This window comes from Typopeltis vanoorti, chromosome 23, assembly GCF_054136105.1.
Source record: "Typopeltis vanoorti isolate ZY-2024b chromosome 23, IOZ_Tvanoo_1.0, whole genome shotgun sequence".
Taxonomy (NCBI): domain Eukaryota; kingdom Metazoa; phylum Arthropoda; class Arachnida; order Uropygi; family Thelyphonidae; genus Typopeltis; species Typopeltis vanoorti.
Genome location: NC_143571.1, coordinates 76,690,987 through 76,709,858, shown reverse-complemented (window position 1 = coordinate 76,709,858; position 18,872 = coordinate 76,690,987). Strand labels below are relative to the sequence as shown.

General features: G+C 33.2%; 1 protein-coding gene across 6 annotated transcripts in view; it reads left to right on the top strand.

Moving 5' to 3' along the window:
• The window catches only part of Cbs (Cystathionine beta-synthase), a 251,449-nt gene extending 233,931 nt beyond the window's left edge, over positions 1–17,518 (top strand). For all 6 annotated transcript variants that reach the window (XM_090413161.1, XM_090413156.1, XM_090413160.1 and 3 more), the window contains exon 13: positions 13,572–17,518. In XM_090413161.1, the coding sequence (XP_090269287.1) occupies positions 13,572–13,726 (155 nt within the window). In that variant the 3' untranslated portion in view covers positions 13,727–17,518. The remainder of the gene's footprint in view (positions 1–13,571) is intronic.
• Positions 17,519–18,872: the final 1,354 nt, after the last annotated feature.

The following is an 18,872-nucleotide window of genomic DNA, read 5'->3' as shown; positions in this document are numbered from 1 at the left end:
AATTAATTCATTTTAGAAAAAATCTGTCTTGAAGATTCAGATTAATAGTTTATTTCTTTTCCACAATTTAATTTGTTTTTCAATATTTTGCTCCACTTATTTTTATGATTATTTTCACAATGATAGATGAAAATAAACACACATTCATAGTAAAAGCAATGATGCAGGCAATTACTTTGAAATTGTGGACATTGTCTCTTTGTCAGTAATATCCTCAAGTTCAGTTTTATTTCTCCATAATACTTTTGAAACTGAATCTTGGGATTCAAGATTATGGTCACAGTTTTCATTGTGGATTTGAGATAATGCCAAATACTTGATTTCTCTTAAAACTTATACATAACTGTCTGTTAAGGAACTTATAGCAAAGCTCATGTGGATTCACCCCCTTTGAAAATCATCTTAACTGGCATCACTCATTATGAAAATATGAAGGAATATCATGACAGGTTTAAAGCTCTATGCAGAGGGGGGGGGGGAAAGAAGCATAACAAGAAATTTAATGTTATTACTAAATCACTTAAGGAATTTACAACGTGGATAAGAATATAAATTAAATTACACTTTAATAAATATTTCCGATATTTTGGCGTCACATTGCCATCTTCAAAAGGAACTTACAAAAAAAGGCACGTGCACGTAGGCACTACAACACAGTAACTGAGAATGAAGTGATGAAGCTATTGTTCTCCTAGGAGTCCTGGTGGTGTCCCGTAATGGACTAAGTAGTTGTTCTTGGTCGTTGGGCTGAAGGTCTGCTGATGTAAGCCTCCCAAATTTGGGGCAGTCTCATACAACCAAATTTGTTGAGGTTTGAAGAGTTTCTTAGGGCTAAGGCTGATTCCATGAATAGTTTTTCGAATTTATATTTGCTATGGTGTATTACTGTAGCTTTGTTCCACCATATTCTGTGGTATGTATCCAGAGCATGGTCTGCAAGACCAGAGTGGCTGTATTTGTGAAACCAGATGTAGTCCTTGTGTTCTGAAATTCTGATATTCGCTGTCCTGCCTGTTTGGCCAAAGTAAGGCAGTTTACAGTTGCAAGAGACCTGGTATATACCAGGTAGGTCTAGGGGAAGTGGTTGGTCTTTAGTTGAGCAGATAAGGGATGCCAATTTTCTGTATGGTCTGTAACAGGAGGTCAAATCATGTTTTTTTAAGATTTTTGTAATTTTTTCCGAGGTGCCTCGGATGTAGGGAAAGGCGATGGATTTAGAGTAATCTTTGTTGTGGGGGGGGGGGGGTAGCCATTGGCTGAGAAGGTGTTGAGGATGTGATTTAGTTCAGTGTTTGGGGCCTTGTCATTAGAACAGATTAGTTTAGCCCTGTTGTATAGTGTTTTCACCACTCCATATTGTTTTGAGGGGGGGGGGAAATTGCTGGTGAATGTACCTGCCTGTATGGGTGGGTTTTCTATAAACTGAGAAAACCAAGTTTCCATCAGGCTGGCTGGTGACTAATGTGTCTAGGAAAAGGAGGCTGTTGTTTTCCTCTTTTTTCAGGGTGAACTTGATTCTGGGGTGTTGGTTGTTTAAGTGTGTTAAGAAGGAGAGGAGTGTATCAGAACCATGTGGCCAAATAGCGAACACATCATCAACGTAGCGAAGACATATGGTTGGTTTTTGTGGGGCAGAGGCTAAGGCTTTTTCTTCAAAGGTTTCCATTAAAGAAATTGGGCAAGGGTGGGGAGAGTGGTGAACTCATGGCTGTCCCCCTCTATTTGTTTGTAGAATTTTTCCTGCCAAAGGAAATAGCCTGAGTTCATTGTGAACTGAAATAAAGACCAACCACTTCCCCTAGACCTATCTGGTATATACCAGGTCTCTTGCAACTGTAAACTGTCTTACTTTGGCCAAACAGGCAGGACAGCGAATATCAGAATTTCGGAACACAAGACCTACTTCCAGTTTCACAAGTACAGCCACTCTGGTCTTGCAGACCATGCTCTGGATACACGCCACAGAATACGGTGGAACAAAGCTACAGTAATACACCGTAGCAAATATCAATTCGAAAGACTATTCATGGAATCAGCCTCAGCCCTATGAAACTCTCCAAACCTCAACAAATTTGGTTGTATGAGACTGCCCCAAATTTGGGAAGCTTACATCAGCAGACCTTCAGCCCAACTGCCAAGAACACCTACTTAGCCTGCTAGGGGGCACCATCAGGACTTTTAGGAGAACAATAGCTTCATCACTTCATTCTCAGTTACTGTGTTGTAGTGCCTACGTGCACGTGCCTTTTTTGTAAGTTCCTTTTGAAGATGGCAACGTGACGTTGCCGAAATATCAGAAATATTTATTAAAGTGTAATTTAATTTATGTTCTTATCTACGTTGTCAATTCCTTAAGTGATTTAGTAATGCATAACCAACGTATAAGCTTGTCTACGAGAAATTTAATGTTAACATGAAACTTTGTAAGTTTCAAGATGTGCTTTCAAGATCTTTGAAAAATATTGTTAAAATCATCAACTACATATATATAGTACATTTTGTATAAACTAGTACAGTCAACTTGCATGATAACAAACTACTGAAAACTCCCAAGTAAGGTTCCATTAGGCACCACGATAGCTTAAAAGTAATTCACTAGTAGGCTACCCAGTACAACAAAGTTCCCTGAGTCCCATGAATTTGCTGCAGTGGGAGTTGACCATACTGTAATATTTAGCTAAATTGCTTTGAAGTTAATACTGATTTTCCAAGCATCAAATAATAACAAATGGTCTACAGAAACAGACTTACGAATATTTTTGTATGAACTTATTAATATTTTTAAATTTATATATGTGCTCTTGGACCAAAAGCATTAAAAATAAATAAGATAATAGGACTTCCAAATAACTGACATTTCCAATAAATGTTAATTATTTTTCCAATAATTAAGATTCTGCTATAACTTAAAGCAATTATCATAATTACTTTAAAGAAATAAAATAAAAATACTGATAATTACAGAAATAAAGAATATGTTGTAAGGCCCAGATTTCTTTAAAAAAAAAAAAAAGAGGAAAAAAAAATCAAATGTTTTGCTTACAGCATCAATATCAGTTAGCTTACAGCTTCATCAAGAAAGCAGTAGAAAACAAAATAAAGCCTAATCACTTTAATAACTGTTGTTGTTTTTAAACTGAAAGCAATTGAGAATATAATAGCTAGTTGTGTGGTCTGTACATTGTTGTGTAAGGACTGTAGGACTTGTAACATACAGAATTTCTGTATGTTACACAAACTAATAAGAAACTTCCAGATGTCGTGAAGTATATAATGCCTTGGCTTCTGTCCAGGGTGCTGTATGAACAAATCACTTCAGAAAACTCCTTGAACATACCAGCAGAAACATCTAAGTATGGCTTGAAAGCAGATGTCCAATACATATCATGATCTTCAGAGAAGATGTGTGCAATGAAACCAGTTTTATTTCATGGTCCACATTGACTAAGTGCCCTTTCTTATAAATTTAAAAACTGCTTCTTGTCTGACCAATGTAAACTTTGCCATTGATTCTATATACCCCAGAGTATTTTACAAATAAAACTGTCTTTAGGCAAATATAGAAAGTTTTGTATGATGTGGACTGGTTTCAAGGCTGTTCAAATGTTAACTGTTTTTAAAAGATGTGCTATCTGTCTTAACATTCTACATGTGTAGGGTAATGCAATGAGACCCTTATAATTAATTTCTGAGTATGCACAAGTTGATTTATCAGAGAATAACAATTTAAATAACCTTCCTGAATTTTGAAGAAACCAGTCTAATTTCTTTCTTTTTTGTTTCATCGTTAGTAATCTTGAAAGCATGGTTTTTTAAAGGTTATAATGATATTTAACATTTGTTGAGGATGGTGAAATGAGCTGGATATAGGTATCATCCTGTGTGAGTGTTTGATTTTTTCCTGTAGATATCTAACTCTGTGTTGCCACCTCTTTTATGTATGCCCTAAAACAGTAATTTGTCATCCTTCTCAGTCGTTACCGTGAACATATAAAGTCTTCTGGGTGTTAAACGGTACATTTCCACCATCTGTGGTTTTAGGATAGCTGGTGCCAAGACTTCATCCACAAATTTTTTCTTGAAATGAAAGATCTGGGGGTAATGGTAGATAGGAACTTGAAATTTCGTGGACATTTTGCTAAAAATGTGATGTCAACAGCATAGAAGTAAGGATGTTTTGATTCCATTGTACAAGACTTTGATCAAGCTGCATATAAATTACTGTGTACTGATTTAGTCACCAGGTTTTCAAAAGGATGATGAGATATTGGAGAAGGTTCAGAGACAATTGACTAATTTGGTTTCTCGCCTCTGGAATGCAGAATATAAGGACAGATTGGGAAAATGCAAATTACCAAGCCTAGATAGAAGGAAGAAGGGAAACATAATTGAGAAGTATAAATTGGTAAGGGGTAATTACCAGATTAATGTGGATGAGATTTTTCTTAGAATATCTGGAGAATGAGAAGAACAAGAGGCCATTTCTGGAAGCTGTATAAGGTGGGTGTGAGAAAGGGGGTGAGGAGTAAATTTTTTGCATGGAGAGTGGTAGGTGATCGGAATGCGTTGCCTGAGAGTGTTGCAAATGCATGGACAGTGAATGCATTTAAGTCGAGGTATGATCTGTACACGTGAGAGTAGGGTCTCCCACGATGAGTCTCTTGACTTCTTGGAGGTCTGTTGATGATAATAAATCTACAAGCCCTACTCCATATTATTTATTTCTGTAACTCTAGTTCTCATAGTTATTACATCAAATATTGGTAATTAATTAGCATAATTGTTTTTTTTAGTGGTACCTTGATCTCCAACCTCAAACCTTATTTCAGATTAAGATAGTAGCAGTATAACTTGAGAGAGGATAGGTTATATGAAGTAATTAAGCATATACATTTTTGACAAGTATGAAATTTTAAGACCTGGGCACAAACTTTGAGAACAGCAGATATGATCTAAGGATACATTTAAACTAGAGAGCCATAAAATTTGCTTAAGTAAAAAGATGAGCATTACTGTAGAATTTAAAACCGAAACCCATGTACGAGGTGCATCTAGAAAGTAAAGGTCCAATCAAGAATTTAAAAAAAAAAAACTGGCAGAGAAGAAAACAAGATTTATTATATGCTAAAATGGGGGAAGGGGGAAGTCTCCGTGTGTGTGTGTGTGTGTGTGTGTGTGTGTGTGTGTGTGTGTGTGTGTGTGTGTGTGTGTGTGTGTGTGTGTGTGTGTGTGTGTGTGTGTGTGTGTGTGTGTGTTCATTTGAAAAAGTGTCACTGCATGTTCCTACTTTCTTTCAGTTAATCACCAAAATAAACCATCAGATATACAATAATAAATAATTATAGTATTATTGTAGTTAAGAAAAGCCTCCCTCAAATAATTAAACTAGAACTACTACAAAAGAACAAATATAAATATATGATATTGTTCGGTAAGAACATAAAGGTAAATATCAGAAAGGTGGTGAAATGTTCATGACGATATTGAAAACAGCTTTAGAAATGGAGGAAAGAGTATTGTAAAAGGAACCAAAGATGATAAAGGTGACATGAAAACTGTAGATAAGGATATCTTAGATGTCTGGAGTAATTACTTTGAAAGACTATTAAATGAAACAAGAAGTAAAAGAATCATACTGGAAAAATTTCAAGAGAAATGCAAACAGGAGTACATTTCAATATATTTTTCATTTTAATAAGATAAAAAAAAGCCATTAAAAACTTCAAATGTAGAAAGTCAGCTGGAGTAGATGATATTCGACCAGAAATGCTCAAATATGGGGGTATTAAAGTTTTGCGGTTGCTAGAAGTGAATGCTTAATTCAGAGGCCTGGTCAGAAGATCAAATTCCAGATGATTGGTGTAGAGCTGTCATGGTTAGAATCTATAAAAAAAAAAAAAAAGGGAATGAAGCTGAGTGTTGAGAATTACAGTGGAATTTCTCTACTAATCTAAGTGTTCCAGGTAAGATTTATGCAAGCATATTTCAAAAGAGGTTGAGAAAAATTGTGTAACAGAAACTGGGAGAACAAGCTTGGTTCAGACCAATTAGAGGGTGCCAGGATTAAATTTTCATGTTATGACAAATAGTTGAGAAATCATGGGAATATGACAGTGATCTGTACTTAGTTTTGTATATCTGGAAAAGGCATGTTACAAGGTGCCCAGAGTGCTATTCAAAATACTACAGTTGTATAGGTAAGGAACATTATACAGAGCAATACATAGTATATATTTAATTTGGAAGTCAGCAGTTAGAATTGAAGAAAATACAGGAAGATAGTTTGATGTGAAATCAAGTGTAAACAAAGATGTACATTATCTCCAGTCTAATTAATCATCTATGTAGATCACAAGAATAAAAGAAAGTGGCATTAAGCCTGATGTTAGAATTGGAGATATCAGACTTAGCTTTTTGCTTTATGCAGAAGATGTTGTACTCCTAAACAATCTAGTGTAAGTCTCCAGGATTCTCTAACTAAATTGAATGACAGCTATAAAAAAAAAATTTGGCATGCAATAAAAAGACTAAAACTATGAAAATTGGCAAAGATAAAACTTCAGCTGTATTCTCAATGGAGACCTTATAGAAGAAGTAAAATATTTTAGCTATTTAGTCATAGTTTTTAGTGAAGATGGCAGTTGGCATGGTGGAGCCAGTTGAATACATTTATATAGAATAAGAGAAATTAACCAAAACACTAACTAGCAGATACAAAACCGTTGTTTTAGAAATAAAGGGTTAGAAATAAAGCACTTGATAAGATCAGAGACCACAGATGTGAGAGTTCTTAGAAAAAAAGATGCCATTAATGGCAGAATCATATTAAAAATAAAGACCTTAGGATGGAACATGCCATTAGTTGCACTCAGTATGTGAGCAAGGCTAATCTAAGGTGGTTTGGTCACTTAAACAGAATGGGAGAGGAAAGGTTAGAAAAACAGGTGTCTGATGCCAAGTGGAAGGAAAGGAAGACCAAGGTCTAGGTGGATGGATTCAGTCAGCAGTACCTTAAAAAAATGTTAGAGACAACAATATTGGAGTGCTGAATAGTATGATTCTAATTTTGGGGAACATTGTTGATAGGAGATTAGTAATAATAATTAGTAATTTTCTGATGTACCCTTGAAGGTACATATCAGGAAATTGATGATGACATACATCATTATATTGCCCCCACCAGACCAGACCTAATCTATCCCTAACAACTTCAACAAGTGTTGTGTACTAGTCATCTGTTGAGATTCTGTAAGATTCTTTCTGCTGCAAGGATACTACTTTGTGCCTTTGCTTTGTGCAGTTCACCATGCCAAATTTAGAATTCTCTGTTTTTGACCTTATCAGAATTAAGCTTTCGTTGCTCCATTCAGTTACCAACCTTTGACAGGCAACATTTATGCTATATTTTTGCAAAATGAACTAGTTCTCATGAAGAATGTTCTTTGGAGAACATTGAATAATGGGATATCCTCCCCTATGTTTTTATTAGGAATGATACATAATTCCTTCTCCATATCAAGAAATTATGGAGATGCATTCTTGGTGAAATAATGTTGTAATCTGCAGAATGGGTCCTTGCCATCAGATCTTGGTCCATTAGATTTCCATATAGAATAGTAACTTAATGATGAGTGCAAAACCTGCAATGTTGGGATGAATTTAGTGCAAACTATAAAAATAGCTAACTCACTAACTTCATTGTAGGAAGGAATAAAATATCTGTTGTGTTGCAATTTAGATTACATGTAAAATCTTGTGTTTGGCTAGAGTGAACCAAGTCAACACTGGTACTTTTTTTTTGGAAGCTCTAAGAGTAAGAGAATTCTCAAGTCATCTTGAGACTATTGACTACTGATTTGTCATCTGGAGTGGTGCTACTAAGAGCTGAAAATACTGGATTTGATGCAGAAAAGTGCACTTGGATTGATTGAATCCTCTCTCACTGGTATACTCCACTCACTTTCACACAGGTATTCAGTTTTCATAGCTTGCATTTTCTACAAATACTTATATGATCGCTGTTCATCAGAATTGATATCAATAATTTCTCCACCCTCTGTCAAATCCATTCAAATGTGTGCAGCAGATAATTAACACCCTCTCATAGTTCAACTCCAAACCCACACAACAAATTTCCCCTCCTATTCATTCATTCCTTTCACTGCTTCCCTTTGGAATAGTCTTATGTGTTTCCTAAGGAATACAATGCACACCTTTTCCAGCCAAATGTGAACAAGTTGCTTATTCTTATTTGGATTCTCGAAAAAAATAAATAATAATAATCTGTGTATATGTAAAAATGATCAATTTTTTCCAAAATTAATATTTGGCTATTCCTCAGCAGTGAGTGAAGTGAAAGTAGCACTTATCACTAGATTGCAGGTACACACAAGATCAATTACTTGTATTTTCAGTGCTGCATTACATATTAATGATGCTGTGGTTCTTCATAAACTGTGCTGTTTAGTTATATTGATTCAGGATATTATCCAAAATGATAAATAGCCATTTTGAATATTTATTCAGCTAAACTGTGCATCGTTATCCCCCACTACAGACAACATACATAGTAAACATGTTTGTTCAAGTTCAACTAATTACAAAATGTCTGTAGCTCCATGCCTATTGTTAAATGATATGCATAGAAGAGATGAGACTATTTATTATGCCTTAGCTGAGTTGAAAAAAGAAAACAATGCCCTTACATTATAAGAAAAAAAAAAAGACTATTACCATGTTGGAATAATAATTTTTAATTTAAGATAATTGTTTTAGGTTACATTTTTGGAATTAACTGATAATTAACAATTAATTGTAGTGGGTAGTTGTCATGATTAATTAGGACCAAAAATTTCTCTGAGCAAATTTCAAAATAGAGGGACTCTTTCAATAAAATTATTTAAATTGTTACTTTATTTGCTCTTATAATGATATGTGACATAAAAATAAAGACAACTGTAAATTATTCTTTAATCATAATAAATTAATAAAATATGAAGTTTCTAATTAAAATAACAGATTTAAATGAAAAATGTATATTTGGGGGTGGGGGGTAGGACTTCTTAATAAACAAAACATAATTAACATTCAGACAGAATTATCAGTTTCCTTTTAATAGAAAAAAAGAATTAAAACTAAAATGGATTTGACATCAAGATCTTAGTGATCTCATATATTGGGATGAGACCTAATGCATAGAATCTGGGCAACTAGATCATCATAGAAAGAATGGTGAGAATGTATAAGTTCAGCTATTGTATGCAAACGTGATAATGATATGAATATCATTGGGCATAGTTATGTATCTGGCAAAGGGATGGAAATGTTCACTTTAGGTTCCAATCTTTTGAGTGTATCTGGGGGGAAGAGAAGCTTATCCAATTGGGACAGGCAGGTTGTTTATTTAAGTATAAGAAAAGCCTGGTGGTATGTCTGTACAGAAATGCCAGGAATATCAGCAACAAAGGGGTTGAGTTTATTGTTTTGGTGAATACATTGTGAGCTAAGATTGTTAACATAGTGAAACCTGGCTTATCACCATCAGATGCATAACTGGGATTGAGTGTAAAGGGTATAGTATTTTTTTGAGAGGGTCACTGCTAATGATATCAGATGACTTGAGTCCAGTTATATAGAAACTCATTAAGTCGCAATAATTAATAGTGTTCATATAGCAGTGAATTTGAGGCTATCTGATGTGCAGTGAAGGATAATAGGGTGAAATATATGGTAGGGTGATCTATACACCTGCTGGAGATAATTTACTGACAGGTTATGTGTTGAACTGTAGAGCTTGAAATTTATGCTGACTTAGGAGGCTACTGTGTTTGGTCCCACGGTATCAGTTGCTAAATGGAACGATATCAATAATGCAGAAGCATCTCTGAAAAAGTGCTTAAATGAGGTTATATTTGAATGTATCCCTAAAAACAAACAGGAGTCAAATGAATGTGCAACCCTATTAAGCAAGAGATCCATAAGAAGAAGAAAATGTGAAAGGAATATTGTGAGAATTATTGTGTGCAAAGATAAATGGAGTATGAAAAGAAATTGACTGTGCAGGCTAAAGGCAATCCAAAAGAATTTTAGTATTATGCCATAAGTAAAAGAAAGAATGAATGTGGAAGAATAAATTTACTGAATGCAAATGTTACATTTGCCTCAAAAGCAGGTGAAATTGTGCAATTAATCAGTGCTCACTTTTCTGAAATATATTAACAAGGTGTATGTAACATGGTACTCCTTCCTCTCTCTGGACTTCCTTCTGTCTTCTCCTCTTCAGTCCACAGTCTTCATACTCTTGCCAAGTGCTCCTCCTTTCTCTCCTGTCCTTTAGTGATATTCTCAAATGAAGGCTGGTAGCTTCATGTTGCTGTTGTCCCATGAATCATGTGACATAATTTGAATCTAACTGCAAGCTCTCCATCATAACAACCCTTACAAAATGTGCTTTGTCAGTTCCTTCATCACTGGATATGCAGATAGCCTTGATGAAAATTCAGTCATATGGAATTAATCTCAGCAGTAAGACTAAATTCTAACAGATGTCTCTGTGACAGATAAAATATTGGAACTATTAAATTAGTGTTTAATTATTTTTGTTTTCATTCTATTAAACCTAAACATGAGCTAAAACCGTGCACCTAAGCCTAATGACTTTCTCACATGGAGAGTATCACACAACTCCTTTGCAAAACAGAACCTCAGCGATGTCCTATATATCTCTATCTCTACTAGGACTTCTTCCAGGCTCATACATGATGGAATAGTTGCAGTAAGACTTTGCTAGCTGATCTGTCCTGAAGTGTTATCTTCAGGCCCGGCTGGTGGCGTGTGCAATATACAGAGGTGCTGCAGAAGAAAAGGTGCCTATAAGATCTCAAAAAATATGAGATAAGAGTTTAAACGAACAACGAATGGTACATATAATTATGAATGAACATCATCTTCTGTTCGGGCCCCTTCAGATCTTCCAGGAAACGAACAAATAAATTCTGAAAATATATCCTGGACCCGATTATATCACTGCAATTTTTGATTAAAATTTACGAAAATATACCTAAAATAGTTCTTCTTTATTTTTTGATGTATCATAAATCAACTTATGATTAATTGTCGTGTTCCATGTAAAAAAAATTTGTATAAGCAGGACTAATCTGTAGGTAACATTATACTGTAAAGCAGTTTTCATTTGTTTTTCATTTCCTGTTTGTTTTATTCATACTTTATTCAAAAAAAACTTTTTTTTTGAAAGGCACCGAACATTAATTTCACACACAAAAATACTAGGTGCCGGCGCTGGTTATCTTTGTGTTTAGTCCAGTATATTGTCTAGCAGTCAGTGTGTGGAATAACTTAAAGACTATACCCTCAAAAAAAGAAGAAATGTTAAGTCTTCATGATATCTGATGTAACTTTGAAAACTTCACTTATGTTGCATGGCAGAAGAAGCAAGGAAAAAGTAAACTGGAATTTTACCTGAAATGGAAAAACACTTTTTCCACCATTTCATGCTTCCAGTTAATGTTCACAAGAGTATTCTGATCACATTGGAGATTAGCATTTAGAAAATTGGTTATGAAAGATCTTGAGGCTTCTATTGATTCCATACTACAAGGTTAGTCATAAGAGGAGTGTGCTGTTATCAGCAAAATACTGAGGTACTTCTGTGTTGGTGGGAAAATAAGAAGAAAGGAAATCACTTTCCATGATGGCAGTAAGCAGCAAGAGAGAAAGCTGGTGCCCCACTTATAAAGTGGGGTAGAAGGCAAGACCTTTTTTGCAAAACCTGATTAAATGCCCTAGAAATGTCGAGAGCAACCATATTCCTTGTGCCTAAAAGTTGGTGGTGAATGCTAGAGGATCACCTATGGATTGACAGTAGCAGAATAATTCATATTGCTAGTCACTAATTATCTGGTTGGCTTACTGTTATCCCCTTTTTTATTTTTTGAATGGGCTGAAGTGGAGTACAGACAGTCAATCAAGAAAGATTTCCATACTGTAGAATAGATGCCAGTCAAGTAGAAAAGATTGAAGAGGCAATATAGGACAGGTATTAATCAGGATCAGATGTTTTGTTGGTGTCCAAATGATTCAAGATTTTTCTATCTTCTTCTTTTTGGTGAAAGATTGATAACACAGTAAGAATTTCTTGGTACTCTGTGTGTATATATGGGAGTGGGGGAAGTAGTTGTTACATTGATTATCAGTGAGAATTAGAGGAGAATGATGCCAGTAAGTCAGCCTTGTTATTGGGAGATATTACAATAGTATCATCTGGATGTGAGATCAGTGAAAATGAATGAACGCTATGTCCAATAGCTTGGATGGATGAGAGACATCTGCCATTTGAACAGCAGGCAACATTTAGTCCTTTCAAAATCAAATTTAGATTTGCTAATTTTTGTAGTTGTTGCAAGCTATAGTATAATATAAGGTGAGTGTCATTTTGGAGTTGTGCTTGAAAGCAAAATTCCAAAAAACTGAAATTTTCTCGGACTACCTGGGCATACTTACGGGAGAACCGTGGCTTGAATATAGTACAGGTCATGGATTTTGTATGGAATGGAGATGGAGGCCTTCATTCCAGTTAGAACTATTTCTTATTATTCAGTCTGAGTAGGTGTTTGGATCAGGAAAATAGAAATAGTAGTTGAACCCATGGAAAGGAGGAGTGGAAGTGAAAAGTCATCCCATTTGGTACTCTTGTAACCAGAGGTTACAAGACTGAAAATGGCTGTGTAAAGGTTGCTTCACACCAAAAGAAACTCAAATAAGATTATGACTTGAATTACCAAGAGGAGAATTGATACCTGCATTGCATTTCAAAAGAGTGCCTGTTGAGAAATAGGTTAAGAGTATTAGCAGGATGGTAAGGGTTGTCTGGTATTCTGGCAGGTAGGTGGACTATCTGTTAGGTAATTATTAATGACATTTACTTTGGTATTGCTGACTATTTGATTAGTGGAGTTAAAGAAGCCAGTTTGAGTTGTGAACATTGAAATTCCAGTTGAAGATGACCTCTTCATTTGGGTATTTCAACAGCAGAAAGTCAAAAAAGGTCAGAGTGGTTATCAGAATTTTGAAGAGCAATAGATATAGCAAATCAAGGTAGTGGCAAAGTTTGGTATAGAAATTTTGAGCCAGAATAGTAGATAAAACTTAGAGATTCAATGTTTTGCTTTCGCTAACATCAGATGTTGATTCGTATGAATTACATAACTCCTTATGACAGAAGGAGTAAGGTAAGGCGTAGTTTTGAGCATTGGAAGCAAACTGTAGTTGTTGAGGCTCCATTAGTAATAACAGGTGTATGGTTTGGATGACTGTATATAGTTTGCCATCACTTGTGTTGCTGTTCTGGCTATGAATATGAATATTAGAAAAGCAGAAATAGAACCTTTTTTTTTTTGCAAGAATTGTTTGTGGATTTTTTGAAAATTCTGTTTTGTTGCTTTTTTTTTTGTTATTGTTGAATTTTTGTTATTGTTGAATTTTTGTTGTTTTTGTCATGTGCCAGATATTCAAAAATGAAATAATAAAATATATAATTTTTTTCTTCCTCACAGTTATAAGCAAAGAGACGGTAGAGACCAAGCAAATAGTTATTGGTGTTGCAACAAGGATAGACCTTTTAAGTTATATTACAAATGAAGAAGAAGAAGGCAGTAAACGCCATTGTGATTTTAATTCTTCAACACCTGAGGAAGAAGTAAATAAATAGATTTAAAAAAAATAACTGTGCATTGAAAAAAAAGTTTTATACGCATTGTTATTTATCCTTGTATTACTGATCTTCTATTGCTGAAGTTTACAGAGCTTTTATTTCTTGACCTTGTCCTAAGTTTTTCAGATTTTCTAGTAAATTATTATTAATAATAATATTAAACATTAAGTGAAACTTTTGCAGTGATAAATAATCCCAAATTTGCAATGATTAATAATCCCCATCTTAGTAATTTAATTAAGATATGACCAAAGAACCACTATTATAACTTGTCATTTACACACAGATTGACCAAATGAAAAAAAAAGGGGGGCTGCATCAAAGAACATTTATTTTATAAATAAATGAATGAGTGAATGAATAAATAAGTGAAGATCTTCCATTCCAGATAATTGATGATACAGTAAACATAATTAAATTCAGTTGAATATGCATTTTTATTGTAATTGTATAAACTTGATTAAGAATTACATTTTAAGAACATACATGAAAGGAAATTTTCAGAAACCCAGAGGGGAAAGAGTAAAAATGATATTCATGCACATAATTTGTTGTTCATTTATTATGAGCTTTGCTCATCATATTTTGTTGGAAGTTTTTCCACTTGGTTATGCTATAAATTAAAGATACCAAGAAATTATATACTTGGTTTAATCCTTTATCCAAGTATAAGCAAACAAGTTTGCACCTGAACTATTTTCAGGACTGAGGAAACTAAGGCAAGTGATGTGAAGTCATAAGTTTCTACATACGAGTTGTCCCAGTCCTGAAAATAGTTTAGGCACAAACTTGTTTGCTCACAGTTTGATAAAGGATTAAACCAATTATATAATTTCTTGGTATCTTTAATTTACATCATATATTGTGTTTTTGATTTCAATATCCTTTGAAGTTAAAATTTAATTACTTCATGTTTATGAAAGAAAAAAAAAATTTTTTTTTTTTTGCCCTGTTTAAAATGTCAAAATTAAATAAAAATCAAATGTCAGAATCAAATAAAAATAAATCCATAAACACCTAGAATGAGCAAGAGGTAATTGTAGTAGTGATCATTTGAATATCCATAATAAAATTTTTATCATGTTGAATGTTAAAACGCTACATGAAAGAACATGCCATTTAATGTTGGAAGTTTTTTCCCACTTGGTTAGACTATAATAATTTCATGTCCTGGATATAACTAGAATTTTTAAGGTTGGTAAATATGAAGATAATATTCTAAGCTTCATCTATATTATTTTAAGTGAAGGAATTTTATGCCACTAAAGTGTCATTTTTTCTTATTTCTCTCAGTGTACTTGAAAGTGTTTATTAGGAAAGGTTATGTATAAGGTGGGAATATGAGACATATAATGGATGAATAACATTCCTTACTTTTGAGGTCCAAATTGGAAAGTTTAAGGAGTTTATAAAATGAGAACCTTTAAAGAAGTATGTGTGTTTTAGTCTTTTATATAATTTTTAATATACATAGTATATATTATATAAACAGTTCAAGAGATAACACCAATTATATACTTCTCATAACAGTATTCAATACAGATGAGAAAAATATTGGTTCTTTTGTCAGCCTTATTTCATATGATTGATTATATAAAATAAGTTAGATTATTTTTTATCTATACCAGAGCAAGTTTTACAATTGAAAGATCATTAAACTTCTGTTTAAATAAACACAGTAATATCTTGTTAAATTAAGTGTGTGTGTGTGTGTGTGTGTGTGTGTATGTGTATGTGTGTGTATATATATATATATATATATATATATAGCTGAAAGTGATTAAAAATCAATGTCAGAACTGAGTTTTTAACAAAATAGCAATGATTGCCTGCTAGGCAGTATTCTACCAGTATGAAAAAAAAAGGGGGGGGGGGCTTTCATTCTGCATTTTTGCTTTGTGGGAACTAAAATTCAAATTTACAGGATGTTAAGAAAAGAATGCTATAAATATTCCAGCTTACTACATCAAGGTTTTATTGTATTTTTATATTATACAGTTCAAGAGATAACAAATGCAAATAGTTATTTATAAATTTATGTTATTTACAGGCTGTTAAGAGCAAGAATGATATAAATATTCCAGTTTAGTATATCAAGGTTTTATTGTATTTTATGTTAGAGTTCAAGATACAGGTTAGAAAGTGTGATTTTTTATATATTATTTTTGCTATATTTGCATGAACTAAGTGCATTTGTACATATGTACTTTGAGTTTTTTTATATAATTGATAGAAAAAAAAACATTCCATTTTTGCTTCTTTTTTTTTAAATATGGAAAGATATTTACTTTGGGAAATATATAGCTGTAGCTTTGTGGTGATGTTAACATCCTAAAATAGTCCAGTGAAGACATTTGTTACTGAACTGTCTTTGTACTTAGATTTACATTAATTTTTACCTTTTAATGTGAATAATATTAACTTGCATACTTAATAAATTATTTTACATTGAACTGTTAATTTTATTAACACACAAACATTGGTGTTTAACAAAATAAACATGCAGAACCAAATTGATATTATGCTAAGGTCGTTGAAATTAATGTTACTCAAAAGTAAATGGATCCTCATTTACCTCTAAAACTTAAGATTGCATATAATGTCACTAAGCACATTTTGCTTAGCCATAATAGGATTAGAAATTACATGTAAGGGATTAATGCATAAAAAGAAAATGAAAAACCGAAACTTTTTTTTTCCCATTTATGTTGCAAAAATAAAAATTTTTTCGACCATAATGAAATTTATACGAAGTTAAGGGGATAATAAATCCCTCATTATTTCAAAGCCGAATAAGAAACTCGAAGATCGAAATCTAAGAGTTTCATGCCGAAGAACTTCCGGCGAGTCCAAGCGTAAGTCAACACCTGGTAGTATAGTACTAGGGCAACTGAAGTTCTTCGGCATGAAACTCTTAGATTTTGATCTTCGAATTTCTTATTCGGCTTTGAAATAATAAGGGATTTATTATCCCCTTAACTTAATTTACGTCGCCAAAAAAAATAGCCTCTTGGATCTTTATTGAAATTTATACTAATTTATGATACATATGAGAATGTACCCCTTGCAATAACAGTAATCCTACACAATCATTGCATATGCTATTTGTGCAGATTATATAATGCACAATTTATCATGATTACTAACTTAAGTTCCATTATTCAAATTCCATTTTAGCGAAGAAAAAAAAATGTAATAGTTGAGAAAAGCATGTATCAGTGGCAGTGTCATCAAAACATTGCTATTTATAATTGTAATATCATTGCTCATTTCTCTTCATTATAATATAAATCTGTAGGTTGCTTCAGATGTGGGTTTTAAAAATCACTCATCACCTTCCTTGTAGAGTTTATAGCATAAAAATAACTTCACTTAAAACAGGAAAGAAAAGTTTTGTTGGGTTTAATAATAATAAAATTTTGGAATCCTTGTTAATAATCTGTCATAGATTTTTCATGCTTTATTTATTATTATTTTTTTTTCTAATTAAAATCTACAAAATGAAGCTTATTTTTGAAAACTGATCTTGTAAAATGTAGTAGTAATTCATTTATCAAGAATTTAAGACTTCATTGGCACCTTTTGTACGTTATTATATTAAGTTGTTTGAAGTTCCATTAAGTTCTGTAGTTACCTATTTTCAAGATTTTATTGTACATTGTTATATTCTTAAGAGAAGGCAAGGTGTGCTGCAGTAAATATTACTGTGAAGTTAGTTTGTTTGAAGTTATTGTAAGAATCTGTGAAGCCATATGATCTGAGAATAAAAATTTGCATTATCTCCTTTAATTTGTTTCTTGATTTAAAAAAAAAAAAAATCCTTGATTAAGTAAGAATTTTTTTGTTTTGATCATCAATATCATGTTATATTAATTTGATATATTACAGTGCTATTTTCAATACTATTTTGTAGTCAAGAAAAACAGTATTACAAAAAATTACAAAGCAGTGTTATAAAATTGTCTATCCAAAAAAAAAAAAAATAAATGTTGGCTTTGGAAAGTGTTTAAATTGCTGTATTTTTGTTACCAATTACACTTATACCCACTGCAAAATAATCATTCACATGTGTTCTTGTATATTGTTGGATTTAAAACTTTTAAACACATCATTGGCAAACCATAATGGTTTCTTGCCATACTCTGCAAGCCAAGATTTGACCTTGAATAATCTCCAATTTTTTTTTTATATGGTTCCCATCAACAAAAGGTACATATGTACCGTGAGTGAACTAAAGATTTTTTCCCATTTTTTTTTCCGTCAATTATATGTACTGTGTGTGTGTGTGTGTGTGTGTGTGTGTGTGTGTGTGTGTGTGTGTGTGTGTGTGTGTGTGTGTGTGTGTATTTTGTAATTTTTTTTTATTTTTACATAAACCCTGCTCTAGAGACTACAAAAAACTTTTTCAGACCACTTCAGGCCTCCAATAAGTGGGTCGGTGTTCTCACACTGAATTATGAAATTTGTCTCCCACCTAAAGACAATCATAAACATCCATGCCTGTGACAGGATTTGAAACCACAGCCTGTTGGTTGGAGAGTGGGTATGATAACCACTTGGCCAACCAGGCCAGCTGAATCTGAAACTGAATTATTATTTGAATTTATTATATAAATATAGGAACAAATGGTATATTTTTTATCCATAGTCTAAGCAAACAAAAATATACATAAAAGCTAGCTATTGGATACTGAGAGGTTGACTTTGTTATGAATTGTCAAAGGGTCCCCATAATGCAAATCACACATCCTAGAATATGTATGTTGCCTTATATTATGGAAAGAGTCGATCCCTAGAGTCATCATTGGGGACCCATGAAAATACTTGAACTGAGTCAATAAATTCATTTCTCATAAGAAAGTAGCTAAATGGATGTATCCCCCATATTTTTTTTTACTATTCTCTGGATTTAAATTAGTTTTTTAATTGAGTGGGGGAGAATATATTTAATAAGAAATTATATCTGGCTGTTCACAAACCTTTGTTCGCATACACTAAAGGAACCTCCATAGCTCAGTTGATATAGATTATGACCTTTGTATGGAAAGACCTGGGTTTGTATCCTGTCTAGAATGCGAAGAACTTTTATAAAGACTTTTCAGTTGAAAGTGAGTTAACTAGTCTCATATGAAGATAACAGGGT